The 20666-nt window shown below is 34.2% G+C and overlaps 1 protein-coding gene across 1 annotated transcript in view; it reads left to right on the forward strand.

Annotated features, from left to right (window-relative positions):
• The first annotated feature begins 604 nt into the window (after nucleotides 1-604).
• LOC128556766 (uncharacterized) overlaps nucleotides 605-20666 on the forward strand; it is a 44673-nt gene continuing 24611 nt past the window's right edge. The window contains exons 1-18 of the mRNA XM_053542459.1: nucleotides 605-743; nucleotides 1231-1383; nucleotides 1928-2044; nucleotides 3771-4022; nucleotides 7075-7213; nucleotides 7960-8176; nucleotides 8891-9043; nucleotides 9711-10059; nucleotides 11081-11384; nucleotides 11709-11835; nucleotides 12151-12381; nucleotides 12794-12988; nucleotides 13221-13498; nucleotides 15064-15220; nucleotides 15617-15832; nucleotides 17965-18130; nucleotides 19336-19601; nucleotides 20095-20295. Of these exons, the coding sequence (XP_053398434.1) occupies nucleotides 605-743; nucleotides 1231-1383; nucleotides 1928-2044; nucleotides 3771-4022; nucleotides 7075-7213; nucleotides 7960-8176; nucleotides 8891-9043; nucleotides 9711-10059; nucleotides 11081-11384; nucleotides 11709-11835; nucleotides 12151-12381; nucleotides 12794-12988; nucleotides 13221-13498; nucleotides 15064-15220; nucleotides 15617-15832; nucleotides 17965-18130; nucleotides 19336-19601; nucleotides 20095-20295 (3660 nt within the window). The remainder of the gene's footprint in view (nucleotides 744-1230; nucleotides 1384-1927; nucleotides 2045-3770; nucleotides 4023-7074; nucleotides 7214-7959; nucleotides 8177-8890; nucleotides 9044-9710; nucleotides 10060-11080; nucleotides 11385-11708; nucleotides 11836-12150; nucleotides 12382-12793; nucleotides 12989-13220; nucleotides 13499-15063; nucleotides 15221-15616; nucleotides 15833-17964; nucleotides 18131-19335; nucleotides 19602-20094; nucleotides 20296-20666) is intronic.

Raw genomic sequence — 20666 nt, forward strand, 5'->3', positions numbered from 1 at the left:
GCACTGTAGTTGTTTTGGACAAGTACATTTTATATATAAATTTATCAGTTCTTACGAGAAACGTAAATTTCCTATCAGAAAAAATAGTTTATTTGTATTTTTCAGGTATTCTAGGAGTCGTAAATGTTGTGATGTTCAATGTTAACATGTTCAATGCGTATGTCACTTTAAATATGTTATATTGAATAAATAATATTTAAGTACTCCAACGCCGTAACTTGCGTTTGGACGTCACATCATAAGTTCTTTATATTATCATTATAAAAGGCGGGCATATTGCTTTGATAATTTATTTCTGTGTTACATCGAAACGTAATTACACATTATTGAGAATTTTAGAAGTGTAACCTTACATTGTAGAAAGAGCTTATGTTAACTAAAGCAAAATCACACAATTAGTCATTCTTGTTTCCAAATGTATTTTTCAGCAAGAAAATGTGTAACTAAGACCTACATTTTATGGTGCATGAATAAATGCTTGTACTTGCATTTTACTTGCATTTTGATAACCTATTGATACTGATAACGCACTATGTAATCAGAATACAAATGAATACATTTTGCAGCGCGCTGCCGTCGAGGATACACAACATATGCTTGCAACATGCCTGGTATAGGGAGAGTAAAACATAAAGATGGAACAGTGGTTAGAGACAGTGGAGGGGAATGTTACGCTCCTTCAATATGCATGAACTGTAATAAAGGATATTATCCTGTAACATATAATTATGGGTTCTGCCAAGGTAATGAATTTGGAATTAGTTTTGATGAAATGCAAGCATCATTATAAAAATCTATCAGCTCCTAAGCAACATGTACGTATTTATCATAAGTAAACATATATAAGTAAACATATATAACATATATTCATTTAAAAGATTTGTAAGTTTCTGTTCGGTTTAACGTCGCACCGACACAATTACAGGTCATATGGCGCCTTTCCAGCTTTTGTATGTATTGGATGACACTAGGTACTCTTCTGGGCATTATTTCGGGGCGGGCATCTGGGTAAAACTAGCGACCTTCCGTAAGCCAACTTGATGGCTCTCTCACATGAAGAATTTTACGCTCCAAGCGAGATTCGAACTCACACCGATGAGGGGCAAAAGAGGTGTATATCTACAGTTTTACATACATAACAAACGCTTATTTTACACTTATTTATTATTCGTTGTTATGTTTTTGTTGAAATAGTTGATGTTACCTCAAAAGAGACGTAAAACCATTTCCATTCTCTAGCCTGTCCACGACCAGCAAACTGCAACCTCCCTGTATGTTCATCAAGCAGTAACACAAGATGTGAATACTGTGTCGGAGAATATATCAGAGAAAGACCAGGGTACAACATTTATACAGGGAAACCTGACGATAGAAAATGTCAACGTAAGTTTTAATACATTGTCGTAGTTTAGGACATTTGTTTTCACGATAACCTTACGATGTAAACCTCTAAGGTAGCGGTCAAGGATTCAACAGGTCATGAGAGGGACCCAAGAGCGGTAACCAATGGCTACGCGTCTGTTTTCTAATACAGTTTCAAAGAGGACAATGCGTCTGAAATCGATTTACAGTTCTGCTTTAGGCGGGAAAAGTAGTCGACGTTTTAAATAAAATGTGCTGGTACAGAATTCAACAACATTCGTTAGGTTATCAGGTCGTTATTTAATTTCGGAGGAAAACCTGTTCAAAAATGGCGTAAGAAACTACATTAAATAACCAATAAATCATTGATGATTTAAATAATATAATCTCTCTGATTTACTTGCTATTGAATATTAATTTAAAATAGTTTTTTTCTTCATTGATACTTGGTGGGTTTCTTAATACTTAATGTGTATCTATTGGTGTGCAACTGTCAAAAGTATGATTTACAGTAAATAATACGTAATCTGTTTTTATTTAATACGCTATAATAGCTGTTTTTAAGGGGCGTGTTCTTGGAAAGAAGGGTCTAGGTGTTTTCCCGGCACATGTACTGGAGACATGGTTCTGGACAAAGATTGTAAATGCGCTACTGGATTTGATGGATCAGATTGTGCTACAGGTATGGTTTTGTGGCTTACAGAAACTCGTTGACTGAACATTGGTTAAGTAGAAATTAGCCTGGTAATGTTGACTTCGTCATGAACTTGGGAACATATCAATTTTGTTTAAAGAATCCATATTATAGTGCAAATAAAAAGCCTAAAAACGTTACTTGTAATATTAATTATTTAACAAAACGAATGGTTACACTGCTATAAATATGCCCACTATCGGTTATCAGCCATATGTTAAGTGTTTATCTCCACTGGCAATATATTTCCTCCTGCACAACTGGACCCTGTTGTGAAACCCCAGCTGTCATATATTTAAAGTGATGTTTCATTTATATGGGTATCTTTTGAAATTTCAAATTACAAATAAATATATTGATTTCATAATCACTTATGACCTAGAAAAATAAGATAATGAAAGTGCATGTACATTCAACTTGAGTTAATACATACTAACGGTCTATGGTAAATTGTCCCATAGTAAATGCATATAACATTCTTTCTATAAGACCTCCGAGGTAACATAATTATGCAGTTGCTTATTATGGTAAATAAAGCTTGAACGTGTTTTATGATGTTAGAATACATATGTAGTAATAATTACGCTTTAATAGATCTAAAGTGAAATGTACCAGTCATAGACCAAAGACCGAATGCAAATACGATATACGTAGGATCTAGTAATACACTATTGTAAAAAAAAAATCAAATTGAGAGTTTTATTTTATGATCCGCTTTTGATAAATATACTTCATACTACCATGACTTTATGTCTCAGTTCGAGTTCCATTTGTGCAGTCATAACATGTCAAAGTCTGAAGTGTAAATAGAAGATCATATCATCCCCCGGCAGACCTGAGTCCAATTACAATTATAATTTAATCAATTATAATTAATTACAGTTTTTCAATTAATTGAAAACAATAATAATTGCAAAAATACATGTTATTGTGCAGTAACTGTTATCACCTGGGGGTATAAATTCCACACTTGCTGGTCATCTAAAGAGGTATTTATGTAAACTGGATATAAAACTGAAACTATTGCTAGACCATTGATGAATATTAAGCCATTGAATTGACAGGCAGTAACTTTGAAGCATTAATGTTTTTGAAATGCACTAAGGACTTATAAACAAGCTTCAGCATCATAAATCTGTGAATAGTGCTCACTGATAGACAGTAAACTTTGAAGTGTTCATGTTTTCGAAATTCAATAAGGAATTATAAATCTGCATCATTAATATGTCTTTGATAGTAATATCATGATTCTATTTGTGAATATATTGCCAAATAATGAATAAAAATATTAATTAATATTTTCCTTAGAATAATTGTAATTAATTAATTACTTCTGTATAAAGTAATTATAATTGTAATTGTAATTTAATTGAAGCATTTCTATTGTTATTAATTAATTACTTTTGAAAATAATTTAACCCAGGTCTGGCCCCAGGCAATGCAGGACAAAGATCTATTGTCAATAGTAATAAAGAAGAAGGACATATTGTTCAAGGCAGTGCATAAAGTAAATATATATGAATAAATGACGTACAGGATAGACCGTAAAATAATATTAATTCAAGACATTTCAGTTATTGCATAAGCTCAGAAATCCAGAGATCTGAGACATAGCTTGTCGTAACAAGAAATACATATAACATTTTCACTTGTCTAGTATCCGCTGTAATGGCATGTACATACTTAACATTAATCTTTCACTTTTTAATTTCAGCTACATCTGCAAAAATGCCTGTGATTAAAGATTTGTCCTTGACCTTCATAGATTCTTCAAATCATAAATTTATAGCGGATAAAGCACTAGGAAATGAAACATTCTGGACAAAAGTTACCATTTGGTCAAAGATGTCATTAAAGGCTGCTTCGAACTATAAGCCCGACTTTGACAGCTCTGGGAAACCAAATTATATAACGCATTATGTGATTGGGATAGAAGATATGAATGTTGTTCTCACGTTATCAAGGGGTAAGAAAACTTTATATTAGATTAACAACTTATTTAACTCAACACTAAGTCTGTTTTTTTCTTTCTTTCTTCTTTTTCTTATTCCTGCCAAATCTCGCGACATTTCAAGGGAAATTAGACACCATCATATATGATCATTTCATTTCGATAAATAAACAGTTACTGTAATGAAATCGGATATAGATTAATTGGACCGTTACAGTTGCAGTACGGTAATTCTATAATCAAAATTCATGTAAAGAGTAAATCTTAAATGAATGCAGTACACACTTACTCGTGGAAAAAATATAATTCACATTAGTCCATACTGCGTTATTTTACAATAATACCGTATAATCATAAAATTGTGTATCAGGTTTGCCATATCATTAATGACATCATATAAATGGGTGCTCAAAAGTACATTTACGTAATCTTATTTTCAAATTTACTCTATACATAAGTAAAAAATAATGTAACGAAACAATCATTTGCTATGCATCGTAATATAATCACTCGTTCTTTTGTGAATTAATACTTAGAATTGATAGTATTTCTTATTTCTTGATACAAATCTGATAACCTATATACATACATGTACGATTAATGGCGTATACATATCCCATTAGGGGCAACACCTAGCTCCTGACGAGTGTTAGGTTGGCCGCAAAATTTTAAAGTCGTGCTAACTGCAGTACTTTCTACATAACGACCCCGCCCTCAGCGCAAAAGTGCACTAATTATATGTTTTTTATTTTACGTTTACCTCATTGAAACTGTCATGGTTCAACGAAATCACGTTTGTATAATATTGTTGATATACGTTGACCATATTTGAATGGACCTAGCACATTTATACACACTTTTCTTGTAATGATGTGTGCGACCCAAAATTTGGCCAACTTACGTATACTAGTGAAAAGATCTTCGCATTTGCTTTCTGCAATACTAAGCAAGTGTTATATTGGAGACCTGTAAAAAATGAAAAGTATTATCTCCTGTTAATTCTCTTCTACGAAGGAATCGACAATTTGTCGTTTAATACATGTAATTGCACGCATACTACACAAAAGAGAAAACTGTTTTCACCAAAGGAAACTACCCGAGCTGTAAAATAATCAAGAGTATGTAATGTGAGCAAGACACTCTAAAATATTTTAAAACCATGCTCTTTATTTCTGAACATCATCATACGTATATCAAAGGTTCTGCTCACCTTGGTATAAAGTTTACGCCCAAACAATATTTGAGTAAGCGCAATATATCAAACCCAATTCATATTTGAAAATAATATGAATAATTACTTCGTGGTATCTATGTAAACATAAAATTAGTACGTATTTGTGTCAGATAGAACACACCTAGTACATGTATAGCTTAGCACAAAACAAATGTATACTGCTACTTAAATACTGCTTTTCTATGGATATAGCTATAGCTCTGTAAATACAGTTAAGTTATATATTTAGTCAAGTTAAAATCATTTGATGAAATTTTCTACATTTAAAGATAGTCACCTAAAAATGATATATTTTAGTGAAAGATGCGCAGTGGATATCTTCAATATATTTCATGATTTAGTTCAAATCTAATATGATGTTGGCGGCGCAATTGAATTCACTCCTATCGTTGGTGCACATTTTGCGCTTGTGTGAGCGCAATACGAGGCCATTTTAAAATAATGACAATCGCGCGCTTCCGTAGCAGATTGACAGACAAGAGACTCATATTTTACATGGATGATACATGAGCAACTCTTGTATAATCCTGCAAAGTTTAGTTGAAAACTATTGTACAGTTTCGGAGATATTTAGTTTTGTATCAGGTGTAGTCATATACACTAAGCAAAATAAATGTAGCTATTAAAAGCCAAGAAAAACCTAAAATTAGAGCGTACATTAAAGAACATTCTTCTTTGGAAGTACCTGCAAGGCAGACACTCAGTATTCGAGAAGTCTGCAGTATCAGAGAAAACTGTTTACAGGTTGGTACGAAAATTTGAAAATGGTCAGTCAGTCCTTAAAGACAGGGCTCGTCCTGGCAGGCCCAAAACAGCAGTGGCATCAAATAATATAGTTGCTGTAAGACGTCTGATTGATGAAGACGCCACGTACACGGTATCCGAGAGAGCGTCTTTGTTGCATGTCAACGGGAAAAAAACTCGTGAGATTCTAACCAAACACTTTGGTTTAAGAAAGGTTTGTGGCCAGTGGGTGTCTCACATGTTAACCGAGAAGCAAAAGGCCGGTATGGTCAAATGTGCTACATAAACGCTAAAATGTTCTCAAATTTAGATTATCGCAAAATGTCACAGCTCCTAACAGGAGCCACAGCGTCGCGTTAACAACATTCAATGGCTGCCAAAAGTTGACCGCAGATCAGTAATTGCAAAAAGAACTCACAGTGTCAGAAAGATTTTATATTCCTGTCATCATCTTCTTTAACTCAAGGGGTACTGTTGTACAAAGTCCTACACCGTCGGGGAAGTCAGTCACTGGAATGTTTTACAGAGACAAAGTACTGAAAGTTGTTAAACGAAAATACAAAAAAGCGTACAAGGACCAGTCGTCGCGGTATATAGGTGACTGATGACAACGCTGCAACTTACAAAAGTGCAATCGTTCAAACGTTTCTGAGAGGTGATAAAAAAATGGTACAAATCAGTCATCCCGCTGATTCACCAGATCTTAATCCTTATGACTGTTTTTCTTTCTTAGTCTGAAAAAGATGCTGACTGGACGCAAACATTTATCGATTAAAGCACTTTTCATTGACTTAAGACCACACTAAGGGGAGACTACTATGAAAAGTTCACCTCTTTGATTTCTCCATTAAGGAAGTGCGCGGAAGTCAAGGGCGAATACTTTGAAAGGATAAACTAAACTTTAAGTCGGTACACAGACTGCGTACCCTATACCAGCACCATTATCATTGTTTTTAGAATGGTCCTTGTAGTAAATTGTCCATTTGAATCTGGAAAGATAACTAAACTAACATATATTCGTTATGTGAAACCGCAAATCAGCAGTTTATTATTTTATAAAATCAAATGCAAATTATGTTTTTGATACAGGTACGGACAAAAGTGAATGGACCATTGAAGGAGGTTGTACAAACTTTAAAGAAAATTGTGACAACTCTGTCCTTAAACAGCTAAATAGCATATTAGAATGGAAGAAAATATTTAAAGGAAACTTCAAGCACGGAGATAGGTAGGTATTGCAATCATCATAATTATTCTAACGTAATGCGAAAGAAAGTTCTATATATTTTACCTGTTTTTGTTTTCATTATAAACATGATAAAACAAAACGTTGAAGCTGATAACTTAAGATTGCATAGGATGATATATTGTTTGCGGACGCCCTATAGTAATCAGTCTGTCTTTCTTTCCTTCCGTCCTTCTGATTGTCTGTATCAATAGTTCTTCTTGTCCGGGCTGAGAACCGTTTAAGGTATTTTGCCAAATCGAAACAAAATGAATACTGACAGAAAGTGTTGTGTACAAAAAAAACCCAAGCTCCTCCAAATTCTGTTTTTTTTCTATGGATATTGATTAACATCGTAATGGAGCATACCTATATAACCATTTGGATTGTCAAAAATTTGAGTATGCTATGCGTTTTTAACTTCAAACAAGACGTGGAATAATAACCTAAAAAGTTTAATTGATCCCCTTCCACCACCTTGAAAGCTTACACGCATTTTTGTCGTTGTAACTACTTTCTAGATATATCTTAATGGTTGGTTTTAAGATACTTCAGCAGGCCCTGAAAGGCTGCTTTAAAGGTAAAGATGTTTAAGCTTAATTTATATCTAAAGCACGTGTAAGTTAAAAACACATAACACGTGGCGGGATTGGATTTGGGGGAAGGTGAATAAAAACTAGTAATTCTTTTTTCTAAAGTCAATTTATAAGAAAAATATAGTATGACACCCTGTTCGTACCACTTTTCAGAATCAAATTTAGCGTATCTGCAAAAAATGGTGGCAAAGTGTTTTACGAAGACAGGAGTGCCACAAAGCCATACCCTGAAAAGCAGTATCTGCTAAATGGAATAGTAACAACCGAAACTCTCGAAATTGGATTTGACGTTTATCCACCTATACACTGCTTTGAACAGAGTAATGACTGTACGAAAGATGCACTCAGAGCAAAGGACTTCCTTACTGAGGTCTCTCTAACATAAAGTACTACTATTGCAAATATATTTTACCTCAGACGTAGACGAAAAACCAGATGTTGCTCTTTATATATTTTAATTTAGTTCAATTTGGTGTAAATTAGAAAGTTGATAATTTACAGGCATGCCGCATATTTCTAAACATAATAAGGTTTATTCCATGCGTATTTTTCTTAGAGAAGCTTAATCCGAGTAATCCAGATTCATTTCGTCATTTTCAGAGACTTAAAATTACCTTAAAAACTGATTTAGGCATATAAACAAAATCATTAAATGCACGAGTAAAGAATTAAGCGCGAATCAATACAACTCTTAGCAGAAATTTATTATGACAGACTGACTATGTTTTGAACTAAGAGCAAACAATACCTATTTGAATTAATTTACAAAAAAATCTTTAAAAATCAAACAATGGCATAATCGTAGGGAAATATGATGACCAAATAACATTGTATATGTAGATGTCATTATACACTGATGCAAAGCTATTATCATGTTTTGGAATAATAAAGTGGTAATTATTTCGATTTGTGATATTACTTCGATTTCTTTAAGGTTATTTGAAGAAACTAAGAATTGCACAGTTTTGTGAATCAAACATGCTACAAATAACGTTGTATATCATGCATTGTAGCAGACATATCTAGTCCTCATACCAATTTGTTAACTGCCTATCAATTTAGATATGAGAACATTTTCTTTCAGCCGAAGGTTACCGTGTACTGGGACGGATGGACAGACGAGGATTCTGGAATTGACGAATATGTATTTAATATCTATTATTTGGAGAAAAAGGGTGCAAACAGTCCTCTATCAAATAAAAATATGCTTCCTGCTAAGAACGCCAGCTCCTCTCGAGTAAGTGTAATATGTAATACGTATGTTAAAGCAAACACATCAATAATTTTAAGGAAATTTCATTGAGAAAGTACCAGAGACAATTATTGTCAAGATCTTAGTAAAAAGTTTAACTTGTTCAAGTTATTTAGATATGATTTATGAAGTTCATTGTTAATGACTCATTTAAACCATCAATTATTTTTTGACGACACGCCGATGGTAACTATGACAATATCAAAATTAAATAGGAAAATCGATTCATGCCGGGGTAGTCTTTGCAATTTTCAAAATTTAATTCTTATTTACTTACCGCTTGGGGTTTGGTATAATTATCTTTAATTTGATATTGTGCTACCCTGCTTTAACAATAATAGAGGTTATCTGCGTACATTCATGCATGATTTGTGTCGTGCATTTTTAATCTAAGGATTATGAGAACATGTACATAGCTCTGCATTTGTATTACATTTGCACTATAGTGATGTTCACTCTTTCCGCAATACCATTGAAATGTAGTTGTAAAACATTTTGTATGTATTGGATGCGCAAGAAATTATATAATTCTGAAGTTTGGCTGTTAAAGGAACATTTAATTTTAACGTGATAGCTCCCATTTAATTTGAAGATTTGCGTTAAAGGATATTCAACAGGTAGGGGCAAAACGTATATGTGGTTCTTTTTTCAGTCATCTTTTACACTTGATCTAGAGGAACCAGGACCATACTCAGTGAATATAATTGTGTACGACCGTGCAAGGAACTTCAAAGTTTCAAGAAGAATCATACTGTTTGACAATGCATCAGTGGTTGGACTATACGGTAACAGGAGTAAAATTGTTCAAGCCCAAGACAATAATTGGATCAATAAACACAGCGATACTATTGAAATAGTTTGGCCTGGTAGATTCCGTAATGACAGGCATAGCAGAGGGGGTTGGCTCAATGCGGTTGGAGAAAGTAAGGACGTCGGAAGAGACCTTGATGATCGTGATGGAAGATCTAGTAGAACAATTGAAAACATTGATAATATTGAAGGTGATTAAAACTGCATTTGTCTACAAAACACTGATTTCATAGTAGCTACATATTAAAGCCTAGTAGTACAAAATAACATAACATAATAAGCATTTTTGTCGAGCCCGCTTGCTGAAGCGAAGACTTAGTTGTCCAAATGGCTGTTCAGTGTATGTGTGTGCGTCCGTCCGGATTTGTCCAGACCATGACTTTGACATGCATGGAGCAGTGTTGTTTATATTTGACGTGAATGTTAACCTCAATGAGACGGATTCCTATCTCAAAGGCCAAGGTCACAGTTGGAGGTCAAAGGTCATGTCAGATCTTGTCCGGCCCATAACTTTAACATGCATTGAGGAATCTTGTATATATTTGGCATAAATGTTTAACTCAATGAGATGGACTGTCGTGTGCACACCCCAGGTTCCTATATTAAACGGCAAGGTCACAGGGGTCAAAGGTCATTTTAGAGCTTGTCCAGGCCATATTTTTTGATAAGGATGGAGCAATCATTTGTTTCTTTGGCGTAAATATTTACCTCTATGAGACGGAGTGGAGTGCGCTAACCCCGGGTCCCTATCTCAAAGGTCAAGGTTACGCGTGGGGTCAGAGGTCATTTTAGAGCTTTTCCGGGCTCAACTTTGTCAGGCATAAAGCACTCTTCTTTTATTTGGCATAAATGTTTGCCTCAATGAGACAGAGTGTCGCGTGCAACTCCAAGACCCCTACCTCAAAGGTCAAGGTCATACTTAGAGGTCAAAGGTCAAAACTTGGTGCTGTTAGTCCTTTTGACACCTGGCGGGCTCGTCATGTTACCCGTGGGCATCTAGTTATTTAAATGTGGTGAGATGTGAATGCCGGTGTTTTCTCATTTTTTACCAGTTAGACTGTTCTCGATCTCCTGATTTGAAGAATTCGACAGTATCCTTAGAAGTGTTTTTTTTTTTTTTTTTTTTAATTTTTAATTTAATTAAAATTAGATTTTTCCATCCATTTTGCTGCTAGTTTGATATTATAAAATGTTTTTGTTTTTCTTTCTTAGGAATTGTACGATTTGAAGTTGCGTGTACGGTTGAACTGAACAACCATTCTAAATATACCAATTACACACGGGTTCCTGGGGAGTATTTTCATCTTGAAAAAATGGTATACAATGATGAAGATTTCATTGATGGCAAGAGGCTTACCTACTTTATTCGTGGAGTTGATGCTGTTGGACAACATGCTGAAGACAGTGTAACTGTGATGATAGATCTCTCTCCTCCAAAGATACAGAATTTGTGGCTCACAAAGGGAGATTTGGTCAATATTAGTGTTCACAGTGTTTTGGAATTGAAGGAACTCACGTAATATGTTTTATATTTTTAGTTAATAATATGAAGAACTTTCTTAAATGTCACTTCCTTCTTGTGTTGTAACTATTATGGTACTGTAGAATCATGTAGTCAAGGTTGATGTATTTCCGCTTTATCCGATAATAGGTATGTTGCTGTTTTCATTACGTTTCACGAATAAGCCATTATTCTGTCAGATGAATGCATTCTGTGTATTCTGTAAGTAGTGTAATTAAAGATTAGAAACATGGCTTGTTTGTTAAATGTGATTTCAGCAGATACAATATATATTGGGACACATAAGAATCTCTACAACTGGACCTCTTTTGTTCACAGTATTGAATGGGAAGCATTTGACTATCACAGCGGTATACATGAGGTGTCATGGAAGATATTTGATAATTTTACAAAGAATGTGGTCGTTCATGGACAGTCACACGAACCGCCACAAGGCGAAACGAAGGTTTGCTTTTTTCAGTTTTCTTTAATCAAATGTTCGTAAATCGAATAGTAGATTAAATATCTGTTGACGTTGTCGATCAACTTTACTTACATTTGTACACGTCTAACATATCTGCCCTGCTTTGAATACATTAGCACAGTGTCAGCTGGGTGTAATAAGACATAATTTGACAATTATTATAGAACTTGGTAATTTTCATGTCTAGTTTCCTGAACAATAGAAGCATATTTTAATTAACTACTTGAGTACAAATGTGTAGATGTTACTTAATGTAAAATATTTTAATGTTGTGCAAGAACGTGTTGTTTTTATTAGACATTAGATGAGTGTAAACAGAAGTACGGAAAATATTCTAGAGGACCAAACTGCTACTGTTCACCGTATGATGGATGCTTTCATAAACATTACCAAATAAAACCTCCAGTCTCTAATGGCAGTAATGGTGGGTTAAAATTTGGAAAGGAAATAGGTGAACATGATTATGACTATTTTATAGAAGTAACTGTCAGGAACATTGCTGGACTAACGACCGTTCAACATAAAAAGGTAACAGAAAATGTTTTTACTTGAATAATAATCTACCTAGCATATCCTTTATTTATTTTGCCATGCCTGAATGTATTCAGTAATGTATGTGTTTTGGCAAATAACATCAAAGCTGACACTTTTGCCATGTTGTGTTCAACCGTATGCGAATTTACAATTATACATAATGATTTTACACATACTTGATGTATTGGAATTCTTGTGCACCGGAATTATTTGAGTGAACATAATTTATTTCCGATATGCATGATTCCAGCATGATACCATATGTTATTTTCTTTTCATATGCTCTGAATTTTAATACAATGTACTAGAACCAGAGAAAATGGACCAACTAAATGCAAAATAATGATTCTGTTATTTAAAAAGTTACCGGAAATTAACATAAATCAGAATTTTCCTGCTAATGTAGATCACGATTGACACGTCACCGCCTCATAAAGGTATTGTCCATGACGGAATTTCTGGAGACCCAGAAGTTGACTTTCAACAGTCTCTTCAACTAGCAGGACACTGGGATGGATTTTTCGATAAAGAAAGCGGTGTGTGGTTCTATTCTTATGGTTTCAGTGAAAGATGTTTGAATGAAAACGAGTTACACTTGAAGGTATGTTTTGTTACATTAAAAACGAGTTTATGGTATCGTCTGTTATTATGTTTTATAGCTTATATTGTAATTTAATATATACCTTGGTAGAGTTATAATTGGTGTATTTGGCTCACACAGGTTCTAACCAACCAAATAACGACTACAATTATAGTGCGATTAATTTAGTTTAAAATAAAAGAAATACTTATAAGTGGCTTAGCAGCTAAGTTGAAGTACCATTCAAATTTAGGTGAATTGGACATACGACAACAGGGCCGAATTTACAGCACCAAAGTCTGGTAAATATTATCTGACGATAATGGCATATAACCATGCCCTCGGCAACAGCAAGCCTGTTTGTTCTGACGGTGTTACCATAGATGTAATGCCAGCAGTTGTATCTGAAGTTGTTATTAAAGATGCAGTTACAGCTAGTGGCCTCATCAAAAGTGATGTTAATGACACGGTTTACATCCTACATAGAAACAGAGAACTTGAGGAAGTCAGACTTCCTTCTAACAAATGCAGGTTTGCTTATTCTATGCATATTTTATACTTTGAATATCTACTAAACTGTGGAAAGGATCGGATCGTTTGTTAATCGAACTTAATCTCAATATTATATAAAAGTTTTGCATTGACTAAGAAACGAAAACTATCCGATTTGGTCAATTCATTAAACGCTCAATTATTGCTTAAATTTTGCAAATAGATTTTCTTTCTTTTAGAGTAGTTAAGTCATTACTAGTACATTTCAGTACGGTTCTTGCACAACAACCAATGTTTTAAGCTGTAAGTGTATGCCTTATATATCGATTTACTCAGTAAGGTTATCGCCATACAGTTGTTAAAATTCTGCATTGTATGGAAGCATCTGAACTCAATATTGTGTACATAAAAAAGAAGCAACCGTAGGTGAGGTTAACAATTCCGAAATATTACACCTTGCTGTCTATTGCTGAAGGCCTGCCACTATCACTTGCACTAGACCACAAAGGACGTGGCAATATACTTGTAATACCCTACCCCTAGGTATAGTATGAGAACCATGGCACAACTGAGTAAATATTCTAGCCCATTTATCGCACATTTCTAACATAAAACGCGCAGTTCTGCAAATGCATATTGACCAATTGGTAATTTATTTTTGATCGTGGAGCAGTCACATTTTTCAAAGGTCACTCCGCGTATTTAATGTTTTCGTCATCGTTATAGAATAGAAAAAGTAGAAACTCCACAGGTCATTCAACACGACAAAAAAAAAATGCCACAGGCTCGGTTTGATTGAGCCGCTCATGGACCTTTGATAATCTTCACTACCAGATAACTTCCAGTCCAGAAGGTACGGCAATGTGTACATATAAGAAGAACATATACAAACAAAACATTATGTGTAGTATTCACAGTTATACAATGTCAATAACCCTGAAACGATAAATGAAAGTCCTATTGGAAACTATTTTGAATGTGAAATCATACAGTAGTATACATTTGTTTTGTCTACTAAAACTCAAAACAAATTCACACATTCATATGGCATATACATATATTAAGCGAACAGTAGTTGAAACGACGCTTGGCATATATTTCCACTTCAGCCAGTCAGAATATATGTTGTCGTCTGGACCGGAAATGGACTAGGAAAGTTTGTTATAGTTTTTCAAATAAAATACGCGGAATGTCTCTGCGATAGGGGAAAAATAGCAAATGTGACTGATGCATGATGTAAGATAAGCTACCCAATGATCAATATGCCCGCTTTCAGAACTACGCGGTTTCGATGAGAAATATGCGATGGGCTAGATAACTTTAGTTCTGATAGTATACCCAGGGGTAGGGTGTAGCATGTACAATGGTATTTTCATTCTGTACTGGTGCCAGTGGCCACTGCCAAGCTCTTGCTTGCTTTTGCAATATCTATCTCCAATCCCTTCAATAATATATACGGCACTGGCGATAGCTGAATGGTCTTTCTCATTTTAATATCAGCACACCATGTTTGACAATTACATGATATGTATAAACATGCTTTTCAAGCATGTATAAACAGCTGAATCTATTGACTGTACACTAGTGTTTTGATACTTTCTCAGGAACCGAGCGACACCATTGTCAGACTCCATGATAGTACTGTACCCTCATATACGGCGTTCTAACAGAACAATGAGTTTTGTCATTTTAAATGACAACTGTAATGATCTACATGGAGTCCATTCAGACTTGATTTCGTACATAACGTCCGATTCGAAGGTATATTTACAGTACAATTTTTTTCTTAAATAAAACACGTTTAAACAAGTATTGATACTTAGAACTATGAAATCTTTAGATCGATGGAAAGTAATTTTAAACCACAACATATTTGTTTATGCTATGCTTACAAAAAATAAAAACTTGAAAGTAAACATTTTCAAGTTTAAAGCTCTGGATAGCAATCCTGCTTTCAAATTGACTATCTGGAGAGAAATAAAAGCATTTTACCTTATCAACATGTGAACCATTTCTGAATCAGGCAAGTACTCACAAACATTCACTGAATGAAAAGACATTGTATGTCCTTAAACCTATCTTTGTGTGCAGAAAAATATTTTGAAACTAATTTCTATCAATTGCAAATTCAGTATTCATGTATACCTTTTCAAACAGGTTGATATATTATGGAATGTAACAGTTGGAGCTGGCAGTGTGCATGATTATGAAGTTGGAATTGCGTCTGAAAATTCTACATTCCCGGATGTATTGGACTTTACGTCATCGCATCATCACCAACATATACGGTTGTTTCACCCAGATATTTTTGACGGGGAACAATTTTATGTACTGATTAAAGCTATTACGAAATCAGCGGTTACAGACGTAAAGGTATGTCACTAACCGACAGATGGCATTCATTGTAAAAAATTAACCCGACCTAAGTATCTATAGTTATATAAACATTTTGATAGAAAACATCACGCAGTTACATGTGATATTAGGAATAGTTAGTAATATAGGTAAGCATGAACATGTATAGGAAAACTGTAATTTTAGTCCAGTAAAGCTAGAGAAAGGTTGAAACTAATTTTAATGTTGCACGAAAGATCATACTTTCAGCTATTTCCAGAAAAATATCGCCGTCCATAAGTGCTAAGGGATTTTTGTTCTACGGGCCGTTAAACTTTACATAATAATTTGCATTGCTACATAGAATTCGGAATTTTTAATGGCGCTAACTGTACACCTTAATGATGTCATCGGGTACATGTCTTGTGATAGTTAAATGCACATGGTGCCCCTTCAGGCATCATAGCAGGCATTGTTACGGCAGTCTCACGTAATTCAACACCCTGGTAGAGGTTTCCAACCCACAGGGATGAGAGGCAAATCATTCGGTGACGAAGGCCTCTTGGTTTAAAAATATATTTTATTAACATAGTTGCAATTTCTACAATATTACAAATATCAACGTAGAGAATTGAGTAGGAAACTATATAAGCTTTTTTAGAAATTCTCTCTATATACATAATGCAATTTCAAACGGTAACAAAATAGATATTTCATCGTACATGTTCGGAGGCCTGTTGCTTTAAGGCACTGACCTCCAGATTTGGCTAAAAAATAATCTTTCTTTCAAATTGAAGTTTGGTCGTATTATGAACATTAGAATATAAATTTTTGTTTCTAAAGTATTTTAAAAATTCCAAATCAAGAAAAAAAGATGACCGCGTCAGGAATCGAACCCCGGACCACCGCGGCAATTAAGACATTTTCTCGTCATCGTAACCAATAGCGCTATAGTTGAAATAGTGAATAATGACTTCAAAATATAATGGAGACAGTTTACCTGGAGTAAAAGCGTTACAAACGCTTTTCGATTTTCATCGTAAAAAGTAGTAAAAACAGCAAATTCTCATGTAACATATAATTATATTGTGTCATTAATTAAGTTTTAAAACCTTCTTAAGAAATATAGCATTGATTTCCAGTTATCTAAAAATTATATAGATATTTATAATCGAGACAGTTTACCTGGAGTAAAGGCGTGACAAACGCTTTTCGATTTTCATCGTAAAAAGTAGCAAAAACAGCAAATTCTCATGTGTTTCCGTAACATAAAGTTTGTCAGCAATTAAGTTTTAAAGCTTTCTTAAGAAATATATCATTTAATTTCAAGATATGTAAAACAAATTTTTTGTTGTTGTCGAACAATCTGGAGGCCAGTCGCTTTAAATGCACTGCAAAAAAGCAATAATTTAGAGAGTCCATTGATTCGTTTTTGCATTTGATTTTTAGCAAATATTTATTATGTATGTATCATTCAAGAGCACATAAGCCCACCCGCTTAGCTCAGTAGGGAGAGCGTTAGTCTACGGATCGCGGGGTCGCGAGTTCGATCCTCGGTCGGGGCGTATGTTCTCCGTGACGATTTGATAAAAGACATTGTGTCTGAAATCATTCGTCCTCCACCTTTGATAATTCATGTGGGGAAGTTGTCAGTTACTTGCGGAGAACAGGTTTGTACTGGTACAGAATCCAGAAACACTGGTTAGGTTAACTGCCCGCCGTTACATGGCTGAAATACTGTTGAAAAACGGCGTTAAACCCAAAACAAACAAACAAATCAAGAGCACATAAACAATAATTATAAATAACCCCAGTTAGTACTGCCACAAAATATATGTATTTTCTAGTATATGGTTCTTTAAACATTTAGAGGCCTCCTTGGCCGAGTGTTTAATGTCGCTGACTTTAAATCACTTGTTCCTCAAAAATGTTGGTTGTAGATTTCTCCGTGTGTTGAAGCCAACCAGCTGGCTTACGGAATATGGGTGGTTATACTCTGTGATGAAATAATGCTAGGAGGGGCACCTGTGGTCTTTCTTCACAATCCAGACCTGGCAAGTCGCCATATGACTTATAATTGTGTCTGCGTGACGTACAATCCGACAAAAATTACTTTCTTAGACAGTGTCGCAAATATCAATGCATATGCTACATAAGTCGTCCATTTACAGGTTATTGGGCCGCTCGTTTATGACTCGTCAAAACCAGATTTTACGGGAGAGATCAGCCTTTCTGTTGAACATACTAAAGAAGATACGTATCTTATCGCAAGATGGGAGGTAGATGCATTCACAGATCACGGAGACCCTAACGCTTTAAGATATGAAGCAGCGCTTGGTCAGTGAACATACAACATTCATTTTTATTTAGTAATAACAGCATAACATCATTTACACTAATGATATACGAAATCGAATGATATACTACACGACTCTGATTGAATTATATACCTAAATATAAATGGAATGCATGCCAAAGCCTTTTCTATAATATAAACACTAAAGGAATTGCTAATTTGAAATACACATGTATATGTTATCAACCATAATTCCCTCATATATGCATAAAAGAAACTGAAAATTGCCACTCATCAACAGTCAGGCTTGTGCGTCTTTAATTAATTTAATTAATAATGTTTGTGTTGTATTTGCAGTTTCAAAAACCATCGCTGTCAGATTCTAAATTGTCCAAAGGTTAAGGAACGCCACTTTGTTAGAATAGTTGAAAGTTTCATGATCAAACAAAAGAAGATTTTATTTTGTTTACGTATTAATATCTTTCACCATGTGGAAACAAACACACACGGTAAAAACATCACTAAAGTAATAATATGTCGATTTAAGTTTAGACAAGCAACGTCAAACTGTCAACTGCAGTACATGTATGTGTTGGCCATATAACATTTTTACGAATATATTTTTAAAACGTACTGTTAACTTATTTCCACGATTTTTCTAGGTATATCATTTAGTTATATAGGAATTATAGAGCTTTATTAAACCTTTAAATACGCAAATTTGATTATGCGCCTTGTTCCAATGAGTTGCCGAAAAGTTGTTTTTGTGAATTTGAATTTGAAATTGATGGGAATCAAAGCTGCAAACCCATCCTTGTAATGCAACTATAAATGAAGATTAAGCAGGATAAGTTTAAATCCATTTGATGCATATCTGCAAAAATGGTAATGAAAACATCATTGGTCTAGCTGTAACTTTTGTTTAGTATATGAACTCGATTAAATTCATTTATGATCAACCAGTCAGAAAATTATTTAAATTTATAAAGCAATTTGATATATCATGTGCTGTAAATTATTCGTTATTACTTATACACATGGAAACTATATATTTAATGTAGAACTTGTATGATCATGATGATGGTGATATTTTTAAAATGCAGCAATTAATCGCATTTAGTAATTTGAGCAACTATAAATTGCAGAAGGCATTAATCAATTTATTACTATAGTAAGTTCTAAAGACAGTTTTTTTCTGCGATTTTTATGCTATGTATATTTTACTTGTACTTATAATATATTGCAGGTACTTCAAGAAAAGGTAAGGATGTACTCCCGTTTCATAGTTTATCTACGGGCGGAAGTTGCAATTCACTCACGCCTCCGACATGCACGGCGTTTTCAACTCGTTCTCTTCCGTGGCATCTACATGGGGAACTTGACTATTATGTGACAATAAAAGTAAAAGATACTGCGGGTCATTTTGTAACAGGCTGCTCCAGAGAATATAGGCATAACGTTGAACTGGCGTCACAAGGAATTGTTCAGGATGTTGACGATTCAATAACACAGGTGTATAATTACATTGTAAATAATTGTTTTTGGTATAAGCACAACAACATTCGTGTTGCATTTATTTCATGTAAGTTCTCTTTCAAAAGTCAATAATATAATAAATGTGTAAAAAAAGATCCTTTGGAAGCAGAGAATGCAACCAAGCGAAATTATAGCAGACTTGGTTTGACTGAGTCTGTTCATGAGAGACAATGGAAAGTGCTACAACTCTCACTTATGTTCGTGATTTACAGTTCATAAAATAGCTAAAAGTACTTGTTTTAGTGCTTATTCAGCTTGATAGTTTAATTGCTATATAGAAATAGAAATAGCAATCATAAGTGGGATACTTTAACAAAAGTACTTCTGAACAATTATTTTGAACTGCCTCCAGAATTGCATGTCAATGAATACATCTTTTGAATTCACCAAACTACGTCAGTGAGTGTCAAAGAAAGTTTGTCCGTAGACATTTTGTCAAGAACCTTTACTTGGAAATATCTTATTTCAGTTTGTTGATATTGACGATATAGACTACCAGACAAGTACATCTAAGTTAACAACAAGGTGGTCAGGTTTTGAACATCCTCACGAAGACATCAATTTTACTGTGTGTATTTCTAATGCTTCCAGTAGTGATTACATGATGTGTGCACGAAGTGGTGTCACAAATCAACATACATTTGCTGGTATTGTTCTCAAACCGTATGAGGTAAAGATGTTACACTGTTTGCAAGGCAAAACTAAATTTAGCTTAATACATTTTAGATGTGTAAGAATCTGTTTCATACTCATAGGTCGATGTTTCTTCATAAGATCATTACAAAGCGTAAGTTACGGGAATTTCTGTGATTGTTTTATATTTCAGAATGAGACTCTGTACCACAGTCAATCTCAGAAAGACATTATTGTTAAATGTTTTAACAAACCCTGTTGATAAATATAAATGATGAATTATACATGTTCCAGCGAAATAAATCGCAGTAACATATCTTCACATTGTAATAACAATAAGATATAGCATGTTCAATTCCAAACTCTCACGTCTTTATTCATGCAATTCCTTACGCACTTAGTAGTATG

Source organism: Mercenaria mercenaria, chromosome 1 (genome assembly GCF_021730395.1).
Source record: "Mercenaria mercenaria strain notata chromosome 1, MADL_Memer_1, whole genome shotgun sequence".
Lineage (NCBI taxonomy): Eukaryota > Metazoa > Mollusca > Bivalvia > Venerida > Veneridae > Mercenaria > Mercenaria mercenaria.